Source organism: Gobius niger (assembly GCF_951799975.1).
Source record: "Gobius niger genome assembly, chromosome: 9".
Taxonomy (NCBI): domain Eukaryota; kingdom Metazoa; phylum Chordata; class Actinopteri; order Gobiiformes; family Gobiidae; genus Gobius; species Gobius niger.
Window position 1 is genome coordinate 32,942,180 of NC_136860.1, and position 17,715 is coordinate 32,959,894.

General features: G+C 40.3%; 1 protein-coding gene across 1 annotated transcript in view; it reads right to left on the bottom strand.

Annotated features, from left to right (window-relative positions):
- neb (nebulin) overlaps positions 1–17,715 on the bottom strand; it is a 116,777-nt gene that overhangs the window by 60,565 nt on the left and 38,497 nt on the right. The window contains exons 55-84 of the mRNA XM_079563514.1: positions 17,446–17,649; positions 17,234–17,338; positions 17,042–17,149; positions 16,655–16,966; positions 16,363–16,566; positions 16,108–16,212; positions 15,451–15,558; positions 15,000–15,311; positions 14,502–14,702; positions 13,170–13,274; positions 12,951–13,058; positions 11,920–12,231; positions 11,334–11,537; positions 10,794–10,898; positions 10,597–10,704; positions 8,855–9,166; positions 8,543–8,746; positions 7,104–7,208; positions 6,912–7,019; positions 6,245–6,556; positions 4,971–5,075; positions 4,764–4,862; positions 4,593–4,694; positions 4,397–4,504; positions 3,527–3,838; positions 3,296–3,400; positions 1,774–1,878; positions 1,580–1,684; positions 1,387–1,494; positions 1,188–1,304 (exon numbers count right to left, since the gene is read on the bottom strand). Of these exons, the coding sequence (XP_079419640.1) occupies positions 1,188–1,304; positions 1,387–1,494; positions 1,580–1,684; positions 1,774–1,878; positions 3,296–3,400; positions 3,527–3,838; positions 4,397–4,504; positions 4,593–4,694; positions 4,764–4,862; positions 4,971–5,075; positions 6,245–6,556; positions 6,912–7,019; positions 7,104–7,208; positions 8,543–8,746; positions 8,855–9,166; positions 10,597–10,704; positions 10,794–10,898; positions 11,334–11,537; positions 11,920–12,231; positions 12,951–13,058; positions 13,170–13,274; positions 14,502–14,702; positions 15,000–15,311; positions 15,451–15,558; positions 16,108–16,212; positions 16,363–16,566; positions 16,655–16,966; positions 17,042–17,149; positions 17,234–17,338; positions 17,446–17,649 (4,908 nt within the window). The remainder of the gene's footprint in view (positions 1–1,187; positions 1,305–1,386; positions 1,495–1,579; positions 1,685–1,773; positions 1,879–3,295; positions 3,401–3,526; positions 3,839–4,396; positions 4,505–4,592; positions 4,695–4,763; positions 4,863–4,970; positions 5,076–6,244; positions 6,557–6,911; positions 7,020–7,103; positions 7,209–8,542; positions 8,747–8,854; positions 9,167–10,596; positions 10,705–10,793; positions 10,899–11,333; positions 11,538–11,919; positions 12,232–12,950; positions 13,059–13,169; positions 13,275–14,501; positions 14,703–14,999; positions 15,312–15,450; positions 15,559–16,107; positions 16,213–16,362; positions 16,567–16,654; positions 16,967–17,041; positions 17,150–17,233; positions 17,339–17,445; positions 17,650–17,715) is intronic.

The following is a 17,715-nucleotide window of genomic DNA, read 5'->3' on the forward strand; positions in this document are numbered from 1 at the left end:
GAAGACAAAGGCGATGCGTTTGAGTTAGGGTACAATTCTGAAGTCGTACTTTTGAAAGTGCTATGTCAGGTTTGTGTTTCTATCCGATTATCTAAAAGGTGCATTATTCAGCTTTTTATGCACCTTTTTATTTTTGATATTTGTGAGTATTTGTACTTCTGCACGTATTTAGCTGAAAAATATGACGAGTGTTCCAGCGAAACAGCGCTGTGCAGGCGCTCTCCGTGAAGGAAGAGTTTTTTGACTTTTTACATCGAAGTAACTTCAACATTAGCAACGCAACAAAATGAGAAAAAGACAAGGAAATGCGAACCGCGGATCTGCTCACGTAAGTTACTGGAAAATAGAGACAATAGGCCCGTGATTGAAGCGCTATGAACGAGAGAAGTTTTACATTGATGAAATGAGCCGCGCTGCTCGTGTTTTTTTTTTTACCACACGAAGCACAAATGCATAAATGAGCCCAATGCAGGAGAGAGTCTTGTTTTTGTGCACAAAATAAAGTGCAAATATATATACATAATTATCGGTGTCATTATCGGTTATCGGTATCGGGACATGCGGAATTATCGGTTATCGGTTCAAATTGGCATTATCGTGCATCACTAGTGAAAACCTTGCCAATTGATCCTGGAGCGTCTTAGAGACCACTGTGATGGAAAACAAAGGCACCATAATGACCACTCATGCAGCCGCTGGGTCACTACAAGATCAAATACGCACAAATATCACTTTTATTTCCACATAAAAGTTGTGTAATGCACCATTAAGAAGTTGTGTTGTAAAAAATACACAAAAAATATCATAATGCTCCTCCGAAACTTGATAAATTCAATGCATCTTTAAATGTAGGTTTTAAAATGTAATTATTTTTGCATTTGTTCTCTCCTTCTCTCTTAAGAAATACTAATATACTATATAATGCTGTAAGAAATACAGTAGCATACAACAGGTTCTCAATACATTCCTAAAACAATTACATTAAGGCAAAATATGTTGTAGTCTTTTAATTACTAAAACCTATGCAGTTCTCTCGCAAAATATAATCCCATAGCATTTATCTGAAGACATACAAAATATAAATAAATCTAATCTAATTTCTGTTATTCTCTTACACTAAGCACAAAAACAATGTTCAATCAACCAATGTTAGTTTGTCTGAAAATGGCTCTGAATGCAGATCTCACCAGTCCCTTGTTCTTCTCCTGGTCTCCACAGCGCTGCACGTCAGGGAAGTCGGTCATGCCGCCGACGCCGGCCATGTAGTGTCCCTTTGCCTTCTCGTGGTTGTCATGGTACTTCACCTAAAACAGGAGATGTATTTTAGTCACGGGTTTGGCCCATAAATATCACATATGGATGTTGATTTAGTAGATGAATCCTTACATCTGAGGCGATCTCTCTGCCCTTCTTTCCGGTCAGCAGAGGGATGTACTCGTGGTTCAGCTGGTAGCCCGTAGCCTTGGTGTCGTCCCACTGTTTCTTGTAGGTTTTCTGTGAACATTTTTAGACTTCAGTATAAAGACAAACAGGGAATTTTAAAAACAAAGTCGAGTCGAGACACTGAAAAAATCCAGACCTCGCTGGTGTTCTTGTTCTGTTCTCTGCAGTGGGCGAGTTGGGGAGTGTCTTCGGAGCCGATGTACTGGCCCTTCTCAGCGTTGAAGGTTTCTTTGTACTTCAGCTGTGAAGGAAGGCGACATTTTGAATTGGATTATGCGTATGTGAAGTATGGCATAAGATTTGCCAAACATTTCTTCATGTAACACTTACGTCGCTGAGGTTGGCAGCGTTGACCTTGGCCAAAACGATCTCAGGGCGGTCGACGATCAGCGTGAACTTACTGAAACACTCTTGAGCGTTCTTCTTGTAGAGCCTCTGTGGGTGGAAACAATAGACAAAATGATATAATCAAATATTAATGAACAAAAACTAAAGAAATCCTACAAACTATAGATGTGTTGACTCTATTGATATCGTTATTTAATAGATTTATATTTACTCTGGTGATTATGGTTGAACAAGTCAAATTTAATGCTTTTAAATACCATTTTTAATGCCCAAATACTATATTCTGCCACGTACGCAGAAAAAAAATCGGTGAATGTTCCATTTCTTGCAAACATTTAACATATTAAGATAATTGGACAAGACGGGCAAACTTTGAGTAAAAGAAATAAAACTGCAAATAAATATGTTTTAGACCATCATTTTGGTATTTTAAGTTTTTTAATGACATTTAAATATTAAATGACTTCTAATGCAAATCCTGTAGAAGACATTTTACACAATTTGGAAAAATAAATAAATAAATAAACATCTACTGGAGCATGATGTAAAATAATATGTATATCAAATTTATAAGAATTTTCTTTGCCCAATGTGTTTCCCATTTGTAAAAGTGACTATGGTGGCCATCCATAGTCCAATTTAGTCCCTATCATGGTCTGGAAATAAAATGCAGAAAACTTTTAAAGTTTTTGTATTCATTGAATTTATTATTTATTGACCTTTATTTAACCAGGATAGTCCCACTGAGATTAAGAATCTCTTTTTCAGGGGAGTCCTGGCCCCAGAGGGGGGTCTATTGTACATGTTTTTCTTTTTTGTGGTAGGGGAAACCGGAGTACCCGGAGGAAACCTACGCAGGCACGGGGAGAACATACAAACTCCACACAGAAAGGCCCCGTCCAGGTGAGAATCGAACCCGGGAACTTCTAGCTGTGAAGCGAGAGCGCTAACCGCTGCGCTACCGTGCCGCCCAAAATATAAGATACCTCTAGTTACTATTACTTGATTGCACATTTCCCTGTCTATTTGCACCCCCTGAGTGTTTCTTCAGAGCTGTGACAAGTGAACTTCTCCATTTTGAGAAAAAAAAAATCTACGGGTCAGTTCCAGTCGACTGAAGAACAGTTTCATACACAAAGCAATCGGGAAGCTGAACTCCCTGCCCTCCCTCCCACCTCTCTTCCCCCTCCCCCCGCTCCACAATCAAGGATGAGAGAAATATAATTTCAAACCATTCACAAGGTATGACAAATAAAAAATCTTGAATCTTGAATAAAGCCTAATCTTATCTCAGACAGATTAATGTAATCTTGCTTCTTATAAAATCATCAACCTATTAAACTATTATGCTACTAGTCAACAGGATATGAGCAATACACAACATTTTGGGGGAACACTGTGACGCTTCTGATAATTTTGAGTTGTGTTCACTAGAAAACCTTACAAACCTAGGTGTTTATTACGATACTATCTACAATGAATAAGTGAAACTGTATGAGCGTACCTCATTGAGGATCTCCTGGGCCTTCCTGACTTTGACGTGCTCCACAGAGTCAGCTGCCACCCAGCCACATCCACGGATCCATTCAAGATCTGCTTTGTACACATTCTGTAAACAAGGAAAACATGCAGGTTAAAGCAGCACTAATGCAATAAATATGGCAAAGCAGTAGTAGTTTGCAGAAAGAATGTATGCCACATAGACACCTGCATAATGATTCTCTTTGCTACTCACGTCACTCTGGAGGTCATAGACTTTCCTGGCCTGGACAACGTCACTGGAGTCGGGCAGACAGGTCCACTGGTGCAGCCGGGTCCTGTAGTTGAAGTCGTTCACTTGGATTTGACACTTCTTGGCCAGCTCCAGGTTGAGCATGTCCACGGGGAGGTTGAACTTGGTCTTGGACTTGTTGAAGTCCTTCTTGTACAGAGCGTCACTGGCGATTTTGGCGGAGTTAATGGCCAACATCATCAGAGGGTCGTCCTGGACGCAGCGGGCGCCGATGTGGTGTCCAACCTGCTTACGGTAGCTTTCCAGATACTTGTGCTAAAAACAGGGGAAATCATGAAGGAGTGTCCAATATGTTTGCTAGGATTATCAGCAAAAGCAATATCAGTAAAAGAAATATCAGAATCACAAAACCACATGTCGCTATGGTATGTAACTCCAAGATAAATACACCAAATGTTCAATATTGTGTTCCTCTCCAATATCAAGAAATGTGTGAAAAATGGGGAATAATTTGAGGAAAATTGGGGAAAAAAATTGGAGAAAAAAATGTAAAAAATGGGGCAAAAATAGGGGAAAATTGGGAATAAATGGGGGGGGGAATGGAAGAAAATAGGGTGAAATAGAGAAAATATTAGTAATAAAAAATGAGCAAAAATTAGGGAAACGGAGAAAAAATGTGAGCAAAAATAAGAAAAAATGTGTAAAGAATTGGGAGAAATGGGGCAAACATTGGAAAAAAGATACATATATATATATGTTTTTTTTGACAATTGGACCGTTATCTCATCTTACATCGAGACCAGTCGTTAAGAAAGACCTGACAACTAATGTGTGTGAAAGAGGAGTGATTTCTACTCTGGATTTTGTACTCACCAGGCTCTGGACCTTAGAGTTGGAGATGCACTGCTTGATGGGCACAGCGTCATGCGGCATGAAGTAACTAGTGGCTTTGACCTTTTCCCAATCTTTGGTGTAGAGTTTCTGGAAAAGCATAAGAAAGTTTATATATTAAGTCGAAAAGAGGCAAATTAGCCTTGCATAGAGGGGCGAATGAAGGAAAGATACTTACAGGGTGAACGTTCTTGGCTGACTCTTTGGCTGTGACCATAACGGGAGTTTCCACCAGGGAGTACTTGATCTTATCCTTGTGCCAGGCCTCACGGTATTTGGCCTAAAAAGAGACAACGTTAAATCCCCTCCTTCCATTTCCACATTTTGACGTGGTTGATTTCATCCAGACCTCGTCGAGAGCGGCAGCAGCGGTCTTGGCGCACACCATGTCCATTCTGTCGACGGGAACAACGTATTTCTGCTCATCCAACTTTACACGGTAACCTCTCTGCAACAAAAACAAACATTTCAATCAAATATACTCTTACTTTATCTCTGTATTTCGTTCATTTATTGCGCCTCATTGTCTTCACATTCCTTTCATGTTAATACTCACATCAGCGAGGATCTTCTGGGCATATTTCACCTTCAGCACCTCCACAGACTCATGGGGCACCCAGCCACAGCCGCGGATCCATTCCATATCAGCTTTGTACACAGCCTGCAGGATGAAAGAGAATCATAATGAATATCTTGCTAAGAAATATTTGTAATACAATTTCTGATCACACAATATAATGGCAGTTCACAATGGGGTTCCCAAGTTTCCTTTGTGAACACTGATATTATGTTAGATTGATGTTATGATACTGTTGATTGTTTTTAAGTGTCTGCACCATCTAGAACATCCTATTTGACTGAGCTGTTACAGCATTACTCCCTTTACGCTGAGGGCTCTGAGGTCAGCTGACCAGCTCTTGATGGTTATGCCTAAAACAAACTCAAATCTAAAGGAGACAGAGCCTTTTCTGTAGCAGCGCCCATATTTGTCTGTCAAATCCTCTCAGTCAATTTAAGTCGAGACTGAAAACCTACCTCTTAAGCCAAGCCTTCAAAAACACGTGAGGCAGAGTGTCTTGGTTGAACTATTGTTTTATAGAAGTGTAAATTGTAAATGTATGTGCTTTACCCTTTGCTGATGTAATTTGTGTTTCTGGAAAGCACTTTGGTCAACAGTAGCTGTTTTTAAATGTGCTATATAAATAAAGTTGGGAAAAAAAAACAATTATGTACAATGTATGGATATGTACAGGCAAATTTATTAGTATGGATGTTTTACTGTAATTCAAAATGAAGAAAAAAACATGTGTATTGAACACAGTTAATATTAAGTGTTTATATACTTGTATAGACTTTGTGGGGCATAAAGTAGTTTTGCAAAGTAATTCTGTCTAATATGTTTAATTAATAATGGTGATATCAAAGACTATCATGGACAGTCCTTTGATTATTGCAATACCACCGCATTCTCATAATATCAATATTGTAATAAGAAAGAGAGGGAACGGGAATGCACACCAAAAGTTATATCAGAGCTGAAGATGTGGAGGAAAATGTTCAAAATACAAAAAGCAGTGTTGCACACTAAGGTAGCCGATATCCAAAGGTATCATTACAAGATAACTTTGGACATTGGCTACCTGAGTGTGCAACACTGCTTTTTGTATTTTTAATTGATATTCTCTATGAAGTCCTGGATTGTTAATCACATATTAGGTGCCCTGTTATTCCCAGCCCTATGACTGTGAACTGGTCGTGTCTTATGTCAGTTTTTCCAGAGACTTTAACGTATGTAATGTATGTGATGTTTGGATTTCATGGATTACTCACGTCACTCTGGAGGTCATAAGCCTTCCTGGCCTGCACCACGTCAGTGGAGTCGGGGAGGCAGGTCCAGTTGTGCAGCTTAGTCCTGTAGTTGAAGTCGTTCACTTGGGTCTGGCACTTCTTAGCCAGCTCCAGAGACAGCAGGTCCACGGGGAGGTGGAACTTGGTCTTGGACTGGTTGAAGTCCTTCTTGTAGATGTTGTCACTGGCGATTATGCCTCCGTGTTTAGCCAGCATGCTCAGGGGGTCCTCCTCAATGCACCTGGCGCCGATGTGGTGTCCCACCTGCTTGCGGTACGCTGCATGGTACTTGTACTAAGAGAGGAGGGATTGGTTAAACTAGACTAAATATTTGTGAACCCACATTTAGGAAACATGGATAACGTATGTGGAGCTTCTTTGTTCTTCTATAAACACATGCTTGTAATCTGAAAACCATAATTCAGATTTTGTCGCCACAATTATTAGATAACTTTAGTCATTTTCTACCATACAAAGCCTTATTCCCATAGAAGATGTAGAAGATTTTATTTCTAGCAATGATGTCCAGAATCTACAGGAAAATTGATGCCTCCGAATGACCTTTTTACCTGCAGTGAGGCCTTAAATAAAGAAACGTCATGCATAAAAGTTAAACCACTGGTGCCTTGTTATTTCATATCCAACTCACATCACTGATGATGTCTCTGGAAGCTTTGGCCTTGACCACGGAAATTGCATCCTGCTTGACGTGGTACCCTTTGGCCTTCTGGTCGTCCCATGCTTTAGTGTAGAGTTTCTGTGGAATTATATGCAAATAATTAGATTCAAAGTGTCAAGAGCACTTGGTTAATTTGGTGAAATGACGGCGAGCGTGACTTACGTTACTGATAGCCACAGCGTTGGCCTTGGACAGTTCGAACGCGGGGGCGTTCGGAGGCATGTGGTAAGTGAGCTTGTCCTTATCCCAGACTTCTCTGTATTTCCTCTGTAACAATGGCAAAAGAAAAACATTAACAAAATATATCATCTTATATGAACACTATTAAACTATTTATTCTAAATATTTAATCTGGTAGCAATAGAGATCGGGAATCATACAATCCCGATCTCTATTGCTATAAAAATAAACTATGTAGAAAAACGCACATAAAGTGAACATTTTATAGTTATGCTTCTAATGAAGCAGAAGCATGCATTAGCCCAGAAGACCTACAGCGTCATTAATCATCATTATCATCACGCCTCAGCCAATCATCGACGATGAGCCCACATTTCAGCCTTCTACTCCAAAGACAGTTTCAGCTTGTGTTGTGACTAGAGCTGGTGCCGTTAAACAATACCAGTATGGTATCAAAAAAAGGTGTAGGTACTAGGAATATCACAAAAATAAAATATATGGAAAGCAGGTACCAAAAAAAATGAAATGTTTTGATGCCTCTTGGTCCAGCAACAGCACAAAAGAAGTTACTTGGTTGTTTAACCTCAAATAAATTATACAAATTTAAAAGAAATAGTGTTAGATGTTCCATGTGGTGCAAGGACAGCGCTGCTCCAAACACGATGGTAATCCTCCATGGGCACAGCTGTTGTGTGTGCCTGCACCACTGGCGAGAGGGCGTCGCTTATAAAAAGAGAAGAGGTCGACTGAGATGTGGTTTATTACAAGCAGCACTGAGAGCAGTGCTCTCCAATGACAGCCTCGCATTAATTTCCTCGTTTATATCGTGCTGCCTTGAGTTCAGCATTTCAGGCTCTCACAGGTCAAACTAAAACTTTATTAACCCCATCCTGAGCTAAACACTGTCTGTGTCCCGAGAGAAAGAGATGTACAGCCGGTCCCACTGTGGTGCCAGTCAGCACTCACACCCAATGCCACCCAAACAAAAGCACATGTCCCCCCCCCCTCTCCTCCACAAACCCTTGCCCTCGCCGTCTGGTTGGAGGAAAAAGGCTATTCTACATAACATCGCCACTGGCCACGTACTTCCCACTTAAATGAGCCACGTCTGGAGCAGCAAGATCTACTAAATGCAAAAAGTTACACTATAGTCTGCATTTATAAACACAAGATCAGACCCATAGTCTTATGGAATAAATTAACATTATTGTTCTGTTTTCTGACTCTTGATTACAAATATTTTAGTATAGGTATTGAAAAATATAGTTCAGGTATCGGTTTCGAAAACAAAGTATCGTTAAAGTACTGGTATCGGACACAAATGAAACAGTTCAAATATCTGCCACTGTAACTGCAGCTGTAGCTCTAAGATCAAGGCGCACTAGTAGCTGCAGATTTTAGTGAATAAAACAAGCACTCACGTCACTGATGTTGAGTGCGTTCTGCTTGGACAGGACGATGGCGGGCAGGTCCACGACGCTGGTGAATTTGACAGTGCTGGGATGCTGCTTGTAAAGTCTATCGTTCAGAACCTTTTGGGCGTATTTCACTTTCATCACTTCCACAGACTCGTGGGGAGACCATCCGCAGCCTCTCAGCCATTCCAGGTCCGCCTTGTACACGGCCTGGAAAACACGCAGGAGGGGGTGACGTGAAGACACCGCAAGAAGGCATCGCAAAAGACTCATATGGGGAGAAAATGATGCTTCATCATGATTTCAAAGTCTACTCACGTCGCTGCGCAGATCGTAGACCTTCCTGGCCTGCACCACGTCGCTGGAGTCGGGCAGACAGGTCCAGTTGTGCAGCCTTGTGATGTAGTTGGCGTGGTTGACTTGGATCTGGCACTTCTTGGCCAGCTCCAGAGACAGCAGGTCCACGGGGAGGTTGAACTTGGTCTTGTTCTTGTTGAAACTCGCTTTGTAGATGTTGTCGCTGTTGATCTTCTGACAGTGAGCCGCCAGCACGAGGAGAGGGTCGTCCTGGACGCTGAGGGCGCCGATGTGATGTCCGCACTGCTTACGGAAACCGGCTTTGTACTTGTACTGAAAATCAGACAGAAAGGAGGATTTAAATGTTGGGGAAATGTGATTGAGACGGATGAGGCCGCATGTATGAGGATTCTATGCTGATTGTTTCTTTCTCTGTCTGACATTTTCCCGGAGTCAGGACTAAACACGGTGAGTCTATGTTTCAGTTTTATGCTGCTAAAATCTGCTACTGTCTTTGAGACGATGCAAGACAGGCCTCAACTCTGATTATGTTTAAATCCAGGCTGAAAACGGGACTATTTAGCAAAGTAGCGTGACTTTATTGGTCTTATGAGTGTAATTTTATGCAGCTTACTTTTTTACGTTATAAGACATTCCTGTTTTGTAAAGCAGTTTGAGCAAAGGTGCCCCTATTGTGCTCTACAAATAAACATTTCTGTGTATTGCTTTAGAAAAACGAACAATTTCAACTGGACTTTTTTGTTTTGATCCAAATGTCATCATCAGGTTGGTCTTTGAGACTGAGCACTGGTCTTACAAGCACAGCTGTAGGTGATGATTCCCTTTGAGGCAGTCCCCCCTTTAGTCTAAGGGGGACGAGCGCTGTAAGTAGTAGACAAATTGTGCCTTAGCCCCCCTATTTAGAAAGGGCTTCTCCACTTTAACATGGCCTCCTTTACGCCCTCTCAAACCACCTCTCCTCCCTGTGCAGTGTATGGACATCCTGGTCTTGAAAGCTGTGCTGATGTTTCTGCTGTAAAAACAGTGCAGAGTCCTGCCCAGAGGAGCACTGGCGTCGATGTTGATACATGCGCTTGTGGAGAGGCTGCTTGGTCTCATCTATGTACAAGTCTCTACACTCCTCACTGCACTGGAAAGCATACACAACAACTGCTGTTGGCGTGTGGACATAGGCTTGAAATATGCAGGGATTCAATGCGCAAGAGGACCTTTCTAAAGTTTTCTGACACCCCGCTTCTGTGTATTGATAAATTAATGTACAATAGGATACAAATAGGACCTTTCTTTCTTCATTTAATTCTATATATCTCACTGTCAACATGGCAATGATATCTTACCCCAGAGCATTGTGTTTTTTTCCCCCCTCATTTTGACATTTTTTTAGATGTTATTTCACTTCCTTAATCAAAATGAGCACAGTATGTGACACAAAAAGAGGAAAACATTTCAGAACTGTCGAATTGCAACCATATGACACATAAGGGCAAGTCCCAGTTCTGTCTTTGAAATGTGTCTTCCTCCTCCTTTGTCACCGCACTGGTGTAAAACTATGATTAGCCTCCGGCAAAATGATCCCATCAAACAAAGGTATAATTCGAAAACATGAACCTGTCACATGGCATTTTTTCACTTTTTATGCCATAATAAAATTATCACAATAACATGTACGGAATGTATAGTATGTAAAGGTGTTTACTGTTGTTATTTATAGTTTTAGAAATGTAAAAATCCATTGAACTCACATCACTGATGATGTCTCTGGAGCCTTTGGCGGCCAGAACAGACACGGCATCCTTAGGGAGGAAGTATCCTTTGTTGATCATGTCCATGTAGGCCTCCTTGTATCCTTTCTGTAGAAAAAAATAAAATAAAAGAATAAATGTACTATAACAGCTGGACAATGGTTTCTCTTGACAGCGATAAACTTGTTTAACCTTACATTGCTCATGGTGATCTTGTTCTGTTGAGACAGGATGATCTCGGGAGTGTCGGGCATGATGTGGAGATGGGTCTTGTCCTTCTCCCAAGCAGCAACGTAGGCTTTCTGTGGACACACACACAAATTGATTCACATTTAGCCAAACCAATACAGCAACCATTACAACAAACGTACAGATAAAAGGCACAAAGGAGTTTGGAAAAAAGCTCATTGCTAAATATTGTGATAGTTATACATTTGCAAAACAAGTTATAAAACATTACCAGAACTTCAGCATTTGCAACATTGAAAAATGAACCGTTAACGTATTAGAAGAAGCATATTATATACTACATACTACATTACATACTATATAACATGTTTTTCGGGGCCTACACTACAGTTAGCAGGTTTTATGCTTAATAAGACCCCACGGGGATTAGATAAACAGCTCTCTGAAGAAGATATTATAATATATGCTAAATGTAAACATTCAAATCACCATTTCTAATCAAATTCTTCATTCAGCTTTCACAATATTAAAACAGATATCTAATTCACCTTGTCCATGGTCTCGGCGTTGTACTTGGCCAGGGCGTAGGGCATGTCAGTAGTTTGGGCCTTGGCCTTGAAGAGGGTCGGGGGCTGGCGGTATTTTCTTTCGCTCAAGATCTCCGCGGCTTTCTTTGCCTTTTCCACATCGAGGGACCCGATCGGCACCCAGCCACATCCCTTGATCCATTCCATGTCGGCTTTATATACAGCCTGAAACAGACGGCGGATGGGTAAAGTAAATAATTACATCTTTTTAGTTTTGTGGTGTCAAAAAAAGCCTGCAGAAATATATAGTTGTTTTGGAAATTTGATATATTTTGTTAAGAATTATTATAATCCACAAGTCAAGAATCATTTTAGGTTCAATGATGGAAAAGTATTCTTACAACCAGCTAGTTCTTGTACAAAAAAATGTAAAAAGTTAATAAAGCAGGAAAGGATTTTGATAGAAAACATTTATTTTAATGATTATACTGTCTAATTTAGCATAATATAAGACCACATTTATGAGTGAATGCTGATTCATACCTTAATAGTATAGAACATTACAGTCTGCTTTGCCTACAAGTTTTTAAGTGGTTTATTTACTCACATCACTGCGCAGATCGTAGACCTTCCTGGCCTGCACCACATCGTTGGAGTCGGGCAGACAGGTCCAGTTGTGCAGCCGGGTCCTGTAGTTGAAGTCGTTCACTTGGATCTGGCATTTCTTGGCCAGCTCCAGGTTGAGCATATCCACGGGGAGGTGGAACTTGGTCTTGGACTTGTTGAAGTCCTTCTTGTACAGAACTTCACTAGCGATTTTGCCGGAGTTTAGAGCCAGCATTATCAGAGGGTCCTCCTCAATGCATCTGGCTCCAATGTGGTGGCCAACCTGCTTGCGGTACGCTGTATGGTACTTGTACTGAGAGGAGGACAGAGAGTAAAGGATTAACAAATGAGTTATTTGGTATACATATGCACATAGGAATGAAATGTAGAAGGAAAATAGATTATTGATTGTGTACTAGCAAGTTTTGTTAGCATTAGCATGACAGTAAAGCTCATCACTGTGAAGAATTAGGATGTTACAAATGTGAAATATAAGTTAGGAATGAGTTTTAGACCAGAACAACGACTGGACTTTACCCTCTCCCTCTTCATTGATTGTAACCCCCCAAAAGGGAAAAACCATAGGGCTGGGACAATATATTGTTTTGCAATATATCACAATGCGCCTTCAAAGTATCGATACTTTCTAAATGCAATATTTCTACACTTCAAACATGTCAAGCGGCATTTGGTTTATAACTTTTGGACGCAGTTTTCTTTTCTAAAAGTTTCACAATACCATGTCGCGATACGTAGAGTATCACAACTAAAGCGGATCATCCCAGCCCTTTAAAACAATCTGTTTGTGTTGTTTTTTCTCCTTTTTTGCAAACGAGTAGCACAATGCATAATCATTTGGCAGATACTTCAGCTACTGCATTCAACCAAATTCCTAGGACTTCTTTTAAGCTGATAACATTGGCAATGCTGTTCTTTCTATAAACTGAACATGAATCTTGTTCCCAGAGTTATTAGAGCTTTAATACAGGGGTTAATGATTCTAAAATGTTACCATTAAAACAGGTTACTTACGTCACTGATGATTTCTCTGCCGTGTTTCGCAGCAACAACAGAAACAGCGTCAGCCTTCATGTCGTAGCCTTTCCTGAAGATTTTCTCCACATCCTCTCTGTAGTTTTTCTGAAATCATATTGCAACTATTATAATTACCAGAACATGTAAAGGATTTTCCATATGACATTGTAACACGTTGTAAATATCTACAACTTCACATTATAATCCTTAACGTACCCTGCTGATGTTGTAAGCATTAGCCTTAGCAAGCAACAACTCCGGCAGATCGGCATTCACGCTGTTCTTGATCTTGTCTGCTTCCCAGGCAGCGATATAATTTTTCTGTAAGGAAAAAAAAATGGATATCAGGCAACTTTATTATATTGGCAACTTGGTCTGTGTTTAAGACTGTCAAACTACAGATGAAAGTATGGCATTATTAGACTAAGTAACTCTTGAGCAATTATTACAACTTCCGTTTAGTATAGAATAAATTGACAGTTCAGTAACTTTTTGCTCATTGCCTTAAGATGGAGGTTCCCATCTATACATCCAACTATTTTTCATCAAGTCATTGGTGACGCCTACAGCATTCTTGACAAACTACTGTTTTTGCTCATCAATTTCAATGTGATGAAGAGTTTTGAGAAAAGAATCAACCTTGTTTCAACATATTTTTTGCATGTGGTCTGGACCTGCTGTAGTTTCCAGGGTCCTAGTTTTGGTTCCAGACCCCTAGGTTGGCGATCTTTGCTATATGATCTTATAAAGCTGATTATTGGCTATTATCATTCTTCTTTTATTTACTGTATTTTTAAAGTACATTTTAAAATGCTCAACATTGACCCTGTTTTCTTCAGTTTGACCATTTTTGTGATGTTTATAGTTCCACTTCCATATTGGACACTGACAGGAAGTGACATAGATTGAGGCAAACCATGTTAAACTGTTGCCGTGCCAACCATGCTATGTCAATACCTCAGCTAAGTGTCACATCACACACAATAATAAGCTACTTCCAGGCGCAAACTGTTGAGAGTTCCAGAGAGAAACGCAGCAAAAGGCACATTTTTATCTGAATCTGCTGCTGAAATAACAACAGATGCAATGCTTTGATAATTAATTTGATAATTAATGTCAGAAAAGCATTACACAAGAAAATCCAGAGCAAAAGTAATATTTCTGTGTGATCAGACGTTTCGAAAGAGCCCTGTAGTCAGCTGGTTAAAATCAACAAAATCCCAGCTTTGAATCCAGCTAAAAAGCTCTGTTGGACCCAGAAGTAGAGCGATGACATCATCACTTAACAAACATATGGGAAATGAGTCAAACTACTATGGAGCTTTACCTCTATCTATGTCACTTCTTGTCACTAGCTTAAACCATGAAATACACATTACTTTTCTGTCCAACATTTCTTCATTAAAATTGCTGCTTCGCTGAAATGAATTTATAATTATCACTTACAACAGATGTTATCCAGCCATATTTTCAAAAGCATTAAAATCTGTCATATGTAATTAAACACATAGGCAGCCACACAGAAACACAGAAGCAAATGGACTTTACCTTGTTGATGATGTCTGCATTGGACTTGGCCAGCACCATGGACATCGCATTCATGTCAGAGGTAAATTTGAAAGAGTCAAGTTTCGACTTGTACAAACGATCGCTGAGGATTTTGCCGGCGTTCTTGGCTTTCAGCACGTCCAGAGAACCTATCGGGACCCAACCAACGCCAACGGTCTCTTCCAGATCTTTGTAGATGGCCTATAGCAAACAAAAACAAAATTAGAGCTTGGAAAACCGCTACGATTTCTGGAATTTCTGGCATATTCCATATATTTGTCAACCCTTTGTCTTTTAGTTTTCACAGTGTGTTTATAAATGTGTGCCGAGGTGGATTCAATAAAGTCATTAGCTGAGAAAGCTACTTGTTTCTGCTGGAAATTGTATATATAATAACTATTTTGCAATCATATCTAAATGGGTTAGAAATGCTTTTGTTTTAAATACATATGTACAACTAAGATCTCTGTTGCTAGTTTGATAAGTAGCATTACTCACATCACTCTGGAGGTTATAAGCCTTCCTGGCCTGCACCACGTCGCTGGAGTCGGGCAGACAGGTCCAGTTGTGCAGCCGGGTCCTGTAGTTGAAGTCGTTCACTTGGATCTGGCATTTCTTGGCCAGCTCCAGGTTGAGCATGTCCACGGGGAGGTTGAACTTGGTCTTGGACTTGTTGAAGTCCTTCTTGTACAGAGCGTCACTGGCGATTTTGGCGGAGTTAATGGCCAACATCATCAGTGGGTCGTCCTGGACGCAGCGGGCGCCGATGTGGTGTCCAACCTGCTTACGGTATCCTGTGTGGTACTTGTACTAATGAAAGAAAAGAGCATATTTTAAACACTTTGTAAATGTATAGTCCAAACGGATGAGTGAGGTACCAATCCATGGCTACAGCTTTATTAACTTATATTTAGGAAACTTTGTCCTAAAGTAGATTTAAGTGACTCACATCGCTGACAATCTCTCTTGAAGCCTTGGCAGCCTTCACAGAGATGGCATCCGGAGGCAGGAAGTAGCCCTTCTTAATGGTCTCCTCAAATCCTTGTCTGTACAGTTTCTGCAAGAGAAGAGTAAAAGCAAAGCTATGTATTTTAACCAAATACAATGAGATGGGATGTAAAATCAAATATGTACAGTATATATATAATTTAGCATAATAAATAAGCCTACATTAGCGTCAGAATAACCAGAGATGCGTTAGGTCAGTGCCATGTATGCTACTTTTGGAAAGGGATTACAATAATCCCCTTCGAAGTGACACAAAACTCTCCCTGGATTATTATTCCTCATCATGTCTAATGCCAATGTTTCTAAACTCAACAAATTTTACTGAAAAATACCTACAATTGTTACTGCAATCATTTTCCAAAATTCCATATGCAGGTGCTCGTCATATAATTAGAATATAATGAAAAAGTGCATTTGCTTCTGTAATTCAATTTAAAATGTGAAACTAATATATAATATTATAAGTACAGAGTTGAGCATTACAATGATGAAATAAATTACTCCTCCAGGTTTTTGAAGAGGAACCAATGCTACAACATGGTTAAAGGATCAAAGAGATACACTTTTGCTGGATATGTTCCCTTTAGAGCTCACAAACCTTGCTCATGTTGAGCGCGTTCTGCTGGGACAGGACGACCTCAGGAATGTCTAACGGGATGTGCAGTTGGGTCTTGTCCTTCTCCCAGGCCTCCACATACGAGCGCTATAATCACAGATAAGAACACAGAAAATAAACATAAAATCATAACGATAACTGAATAAGTTTCAAACCGTAGTAAAAGATGACATAGTACATTAAAAAAAAGATATTGAAAGGATGTCTAAAGCTTTAAAAATCAGAAACAATGCCAACCTTGTTCATGATCTGATTGTTGGCCTTAGCCAGAACCATGGGCATGTCTTCTGTGGTGCTCTTGAATTTGAAGCCACTTGGGTGCTGGCGGTAGAGTCTCTCACTGAGGGCATTACTAGCGTATTTTACTTTCTCTACATCGATTGAACCAATGGGCACCCATCCCATTCCCTTCAGCCACTTCAGGTCAGCCTTATAAACATTCTGTTGGAGAGAAATATGCTTTTATTACTACTGGTGTTTGATGTACAGTATTTAGAAATGTGAAATATTGCCAAAACAGAAAACGTACGTCACTCTGGATGTCATAAGCTGCTCTGGCCTGCACCACGTCAGTGGAGTCGGGCAGACAGGTCCAGTTGTGAAGCCTTGTGATGTAGTTGGCGTGGTTGACTTGAATCTGGTTCTTCTTGGCCAGTTCAAAGGCCAACATGTCCACAGGCAGGTTGAACTTAGTTTTGGATTTGTTGAAGTCCTTCTTGTACAGAAAATCACTGGCGATTTTGGCGGAGTTCAGAGCCAGCATGAGCAGAGGGTCGTCCTCAACGCAGCGGGCGCCGATGTGGTGTCCAACCTGCTTACGGTATCCTGCATGGTACTTGTACTGGAAAGAAAAGCACATCAATTAGTAAGGCCACGCTTTCCAGTTACGATCTGAAATATGTAAATGTTTTCTTACATCACTAGCAATGTCTCTTGAAGCCTTAGCAGCTAAAATGGAAATAGCATCTTGGCGCATGTCGTAGCCCTTCTTCTTGGCGTCAACATACGCCTGTTTGTACGCTTTCTATAAATAAAAAGATATGCAATGTAGTTAACTTATGCAGAACAAAAGTATAAATTACACGTTAACATTGCATTTTGCTCTTACCTCGCTAAAGTTGTAGTTGTTCGCTTTAGCCAGGAGGACATCCATCGCATCAGGCATGATGTGAATATTGGTCTTGTCCTTGTTCCATGCTTCAACATAGGATGACTAAAATCAAAAGAACAGGTAAAATGTCACAAAGAGATTAACTTGGAAATCAAAGCAATTGACATAGGTGTAAAGGGAAAAAAGTATGAATCAGAAACCATGCCAACCTTGTTCATGATCTGATTGTTGGCCTTAGCCAGAACCATGGGCATGTCTTCTGTGGTGCTGGTGAATTTGAAGCCGCTTGGGTGCTGGCGGTAGAGTCTCTCACTGAGGGCATTACTAGCGTATTTTACCTTCTCTACATCGATTGAACCAATGGGCACCCATCCCATTCCCTTCAGCCACTTCAGGTCAGCCTTATAAACATTCTGTTGGAGAGAAATATGCGTTTATTACTACTGGTGTTTGATGTACAGTATTTAGAAATGTGAAAT